Below are 5,641 nucleotides of genomic sequence, written 5' to 3'. Positions count from 1 at the left end.
AAATGTAATAAGCAAATAGAAAGTGAACCTACCCAGTTGACGCTGACACAAAAACCCCCATGTACACTATATAAAAAAATATAAATTTCACCACCACCCCTCCTTTCCCCCCAGCTTCTTCCCGGCCTTATTCTGTAATGTCTCATAACAAATGTAGCTGATGTGTAGAAAAGACTCTACAGCCTGAAAAAAGAGACAAGGCACTTTTGTAAACAAAGAAAATCTTTAATAAAAAATATTTTTTTAAAAAAAGAAAACTTGTAACCCCCTTCTCATCAGTACAAGATTTACAGACTTGTTTTTGAAAACTAGTGATAGCAGAGACCTTCCAGAGGCTGAGTTCTGTCCCACTGCCATATTCTACACTTGCATGGATATTATTATTGGATACATACAACACTTATCTCTATGTGCTCTTCCATTCCTTTTCCACTCCACTCCCAGGGCTCAACAAGGTATTCTGAATTCTGTAACTAGAGGTTTAACAGAAAGCAAATCACACTGGTGCCATGAAGTGTGCATAATTTGTTCCAAGCAGAGAAGTTTGGGTTTCCAAGGCCCATATACAGCAAAACCAATTATACAACTATTTATTTGCTGCTGAACTGAATGATGGCAGGTTCTTAGTCTTTAATTGACAATTCCCACCCCCATGTCAGCACATCATCAAAATTGGAAAAAGAGAAACCTGTGGGAGGAAGACAAATAATGACTGTCTCTAGTGGCCATTTACCACTTCCATATGAGCTAATAAAAAATATTATAGGAGTCAAGAGCCACAAAATATCTTAAGCCATTCTTCAAGCACTAGTAAAATATTAGAAAGGCAGACTTCCGCTGTGAAATGATAAAGTAAATAATATACCAAAAGGGGTGTGCAATGGGCTTTTGTGGGGTGCGAAACCCCAACTTCCATGATATACATATACTGGAACTCAGAGGCAGAAGGTTTGAAATTACAGAAGAAAAACAGAAACCACAGATGAGTCAGTGTGTTATTTGTAGTGCTATTCTCCAAATGCAAGAAACCATGTGTGTGTGTCTTATATATCTAAACACACAGAAGATCAGATGCTTCGCTCTCTTAACCCTTGCCTACCCGCTGAAGAATTGACGCTTTTGAGAGTCACATGGACTGCAAGATCAAACCTATCCATTCTGAAGGAAATCAGCCCTGAGTGCCTGAAGCTGAGGCTCCAATACTTTGGCCACCTCATGAGAAGAGAAGACTCCCTGGAAAAGACCCTGGTGTTGGGAAAGATGGAGGGCACAAGGAGAAGGGGACGACAGAGGACGAGATGGTTGGACTGTGTTCTCGAAGCTACGAACGCGAGTCTGACCAAGCTGCGGGAGGCAGTGGAAGACCGGAGTGCCTGGCGTGCTCTGGTCCATGGGGTCACGAAGAGTCGGACATGACTAAACAACAAAACCAGATCCAAGTGAGGCAGCCATCTTCAATAATTTAAATGCACAACTATCTAGATGCTTAAATCCTTTTCAGGGCTAGATTCACCAGAACTGAGTCATTCTCCTTAGGCAGGGGGAAGGAAAGGTCCATTTCCACTCTCTTCCCACATTCTTGGATTTCTCCACTACATCGGCTCCGTTCAAGAGTCCAAAGTTCATGGGGGAATTCAGTTACAGAACCGTCAGAGGCTAGAACATGGCAGCCACAACCAATGACACTCAAGGTCTCTTCTGAGTCATGGCAACAGCCTTCTGAAGTTGCTCTCCTGGCACGAGCTGAAGAGTATCCAGGGCGTGAATCAGCTGCTCCCGGGAATTGCCAATGAAAGTGTTGCTAAGGAAAGCTGGGAGCCCCCCAACGCCATCGCGCAGGGTATAGAGGGGGACACGGATGAGCCCCATCACCTGAAGCCACAGAGGAAGGGAAATCAGGTCAAAAATGCCCTTCTGAACCCTTCCCTCCTCTCCCCCCCCCAAATGAAGCAACCAGGAGTATGTGAGTTCAGCAAGAGTACAGAATATCCTATTTGGGCACACAATTCAGCTGCCTGAAGATTTCAACTTCCTTTAAATAACAACATCAGTTTCTAGTCCCCTTGGCTTCCAAATATTTTGGGGCAAAACCTGGTCAAACCTCAGGAACCAAAGAAGGTGGTGAGTGATCAGAGGTGGGGCTTCAGCTCCGTGCATAGCTCTTTTTTCCCCTCCATGACTATTAAGGCCAGAATAAATTGTGCAAAACTGGGAAGGGGGGAAATAGATGAGAAAATTGTTCTAATTAAGAAAACCAGCATAATTATTCTTAATTCACGTAATTCAGGCAAGCTGCAGAATTCAGCAGATTCTGGGGGGAAATTGGCATTATCTTGGCCCAGAAGTTCATAAATACTTAATGCAGGACACCTACAGCAGCCCAGTGTGTGGCAGTCCCCAAACCAGACAAGACCAGCCACACCCTACCCTGTATTTCCCACACCTCTAAGCCATGTTCTTTTGCCTGAGTGGCCCTGTCTTCTAAGGTCCGGAGCTCCTCCAGGCTAAGCTGCTTGGCGTAGAAGTGTGTCACTATTCGCTTTGGCCCCTCAGGCACATGGGAGCTCAAGTAGTGGTCCTCAGCCAAGTGCAGTGAGGCAGCGCCAGGGCCCAACTCTTCATGCAGCTCCCTATTCAGACCCTCCTCCAGAGACACATCCTGCGGGTCCACAAATCCACCAGGAAACCCCAGGCGCCCATCGAACCGCATCTGCATCTGCAAAGGGAACAGACAAAGCTTTGCTTTGGATCTCTTAAAGCAGCAACATTGGATATGACTTTGGATTTATGAAATGATGGGTTGGATTTGTGATCCTGCCTTTATTGTTTAATTACTGCATTTATAGCTCATCTTTCCTCCAAGGAGCTCAGGTTTGCATACATCATCCTCCACACCCTCATTTTATCCTTACAACAACCCTGTGAGATAAGTTGTCTGGACCTGCCCTAAGATAGCTCTAAAACATGCCCAGTTTCATCTGCCATTCAGTAACACTTAACCTTCACCTTTTTCAATTTCTGGGTCTCCTGTTCATCATCACCTACAAATTTCTCTAGTACAGTTTCGCTTTTTGCAGAAGGCTTTCAACATCCCTGCTCACCAAAATTGTTGGAATTGGTCTTCTGACCTCTTATTTACTGGTGTGCTCCAGCGAAGGTCATTTGTTACAAAGGTGAATAAACTAACTCCACATTCTTTGCCTTTCTCCTCCATTCCCAGTACATGGGACAGCCCCCTGCTTTTGGCAAGGTTGCTTGCTCTTCCCTTTGACACAGAAGTGCTCTCGAGGGGTTGCCCTCATGTCCTGCTTTATGGTTAGACTTGCTAGAAAAGGCTAAGAAAGGAAATTATTGGCAACTGTTAGTTTTTCTTGCCGATCTCACTTGGATCCCTAAGGCAGCCCACAGGTTTACAGAGTTCAAGCGCAACCTGGTTTCTTCTCAACAGACAATAACCATTGTTTTGTTGATGGCTCATCTGTCTTAAGATAACAGCCCACCTCCCCACCCACTTCAAAATCAACCGCAGTGTTTATACCAAGAGTTCTGAGACATCACTGTTTAATTTCTAAAATACATGACTCAAAATCACACCTTCTGGCACATAACTTATGCCCCCTAAAGCTTAATTATCACTAAGTTGCTAAACGGGGGGGGGGGGTATCAAAAAGAAGGCTAGGCTAGGATAGGCTGGACTGGATGGCCCTTGTGGTCTCTTCCAACTCTATGATTCTAGTCATTTCCTCTGCCAGGTCACTATTTTAAGTGGTGTGGGTTTTTTAACAGATGAGCATTTAGTCCTGCGGTACCATCAGAAGATCAGATGCTTCGCTCTCTTAACCCTTGCCTACCCGCCGAATAATTGATGCTTTTGAATTATGGTGCTGGAGGAGACTCTTGAGAGTCCCATGGACTGCAAGAAAATCAGACCTATCCATTCTGAAGGAAATCAGCCCCGAGTGCTCACTGGAAGGACAGATCCTGAAGCTGAGGCTCCAATACTTTGGCCACCTCATGAGAAGAGAAGACTCCCTGGAGAAGACCCAGATGTTGGGAAAGATGGAGGGCACAAGGAGAAGGGGACGACAGAGGACGAGATGGTTGGACAGTGTTCTCGAAGCTACGAACATGAGTTTGACCAAACTGCGGGAGGCAGTGGAAGACAGGAGGGCCTGTCGTGCTCTGGTCCATGGGGTCACGAAGAGTCGGACACGACTAAACAACAACATGGAGCATGTGCAAGGAAGCCATAAGCCACTGTAAACCAAAACAATGGGCACGCTAAAATCTAACAAATCTGCCGTGGCATAAAAAATGCGTTAGTCTTCAAGCCTCTTCGTCGCTTCCTGCTGCAAGATTCACAACGCTGCGCCTCTGAAAAATAGGCCTAACACGCGCAGGAACCATTCATGATTTAATTTATATCCCGCCCTCCTTCCAAAGCAGCCCGTGAACGAAAGGCAACTTCTAGGCACACTTGGGTTTTCGTTCAAGGCAAGAAACCCTGACATTAGTAAGGGGTCGCGCTTTGAGCAAGCCAACCGTGGTATGAAAACGCTCATTTTTTAATGCATGGGGGGCTTACTCTTCCTGCTAACCCTGCCCCCCCCAGCTCATTTCTCACCAGCGCTGCGAAACGCAGCGGGAACTTCCCGAAGAGGCGTCCGGGGCAAGGTGCGTACAGGAGGGCATGGCAAGCGTGCTGCCAGTCGGGCGGCGCGAGCTGCAGCGCTTCGGCCCTGCTCAGAGCCCGGTACTCGCCCATCGACCGAGCCTGTTACCGACAACCCCTAACTTAGAACCCCTCGGCTTCCGATTTCCACGAGCCGTGTGGCCACCGCTACAATCCCGGTGCAGGAGAGGAAACAGAAAAATAGAGATCAGAGGCACCGCGCCTCCAATCAGCGCGCACCGAACTTTCCTTGCGGCCAATCAGAGGCTCTGGAGGAGGAAACCGTGGAACGTGGAGGCGCGCGGGGTCTCCCCATTCATGCAGTTCGGCGGCGGTGGCCGCGCGAGGGCGCTTGCATAGCTCCTGCGAAACCTCGCGATGCGATGCAGGAGCCCTGCGCCTTTCCTCTTCCCCCTCCCCGCCCCTTTTCTTTAAATGCGCAAAGCAAAAGTGCACCCTCTAACTCACGCGAAGAAGCACTTTGTTGCGTCAGACCGAGGCCTGCGCCCTCCAAGCTCCCATAGGAACCCCAGCAGTGTGGCTGGTAGACTGCGAGGTGACCCGCCAGAATTTCAAAGCGGTCCGGGTGGCCTGCTTAAAGAGAACCAGCCCGCTGCCTGGAGAAGTCATCTATTTGAAGGGTTATCCAGTTCCAAGCCTTTAGATATACGGATGAAGGATGGTATACAAATTTAATAAATAATAATATTGATGGAAAGCAGTGAAATACACATTGAGCGGGTACACAGGGCAGTTTCCCCCCCCTACCCACCCCCATGTTGCAACATCTTGCATTTCTATTTAAATTATAGCACTGTTTTTTTAAAAAAAATGCATCTATATAGTAGCCGATACAATTTTTACGTAAATCTGTCTTGTGCCCCTTTATTTGGTGATATGCCAATGGCTGCTCTATCTGGACTGCTGCCTGCCCTCCAGGCCACCCTGTAGTTAAGAGTGGCTGAGGAA

At 47.3% G+C, this 5,641-nt stretch overlaps 1 protein-coding gene across 1 annotated transcript; it reads right to left on the bottom strand.

Annotated features, from left to right (window-relative positions):
* Positions 1-204: 204 nt before the first annotated feature.
* Positions 205-5,002, bottom strand: LOC118075415 (U8 snoRNA-decapping enzyme). Its single transcript, XM_035097376.3, has 3 exons — positions 4,625-5,002; positions 2,444-2,716; positions 205-1,872 (listed from the first exon to the last, which is right to left on the bottom strand). The coding sequence occupies exons 1-3, from the start codon at positions 4,763-4,765 to the stop codon at positions 1,687-1,689; spliced, it is 600 nt and encodes a 199-aa protein (XP_034953267.1). The 5' UTR covers positions 4,766-5,002; the 3' UTR covers positions 205-1,686.
* Between the last annotated feature and the right edge of the window lie 639 nt (positions 5,003-5,641).

Source organism: Zootoca vivipara, chromosome 15, assembly GCF_965207765.1.
Source record: "Zootoca vivipara chromosome 15, rZooViv2.hap1.1, whole genome shotgun sequence".
Lineage (NCBI taxonomy): Eukaryota > Metazoa > Chordata > Lepidosauria > Squamata > Lacertidae > Zootoca > Zootoca vivipara.
Note: the sequence above shows the minus strand (reverse complement) of the source record. Positions and strands in the feature narration are given on the sequence as shown.

Bases quoted from the DNA above. Each gene is read 5' to 3' on its own strand.
- LOC118075415 (XM_035097376.3), bottom strand. From the start codon at position 4,765: ATGGGCGAGTACCGGGCTCTGAGCAGGGCCGAAGCGCTGCAGCTCGCG. The intron at 2,717-4,624 runs GTGAGAAATGAG...TTCCCTTTGCAG, and splicing joins CGCTGCGTTTCGCAGCGCTG to ATGCAGATGCGGTTCGATGG. The intron at 1,873-2,443 runs GTGTGGGAAATA...CTGTGGCTTCAG, and splicing joins CAAAAGAACATGGCTTAGAG to GTGATGGGGCTCATCCGTGT.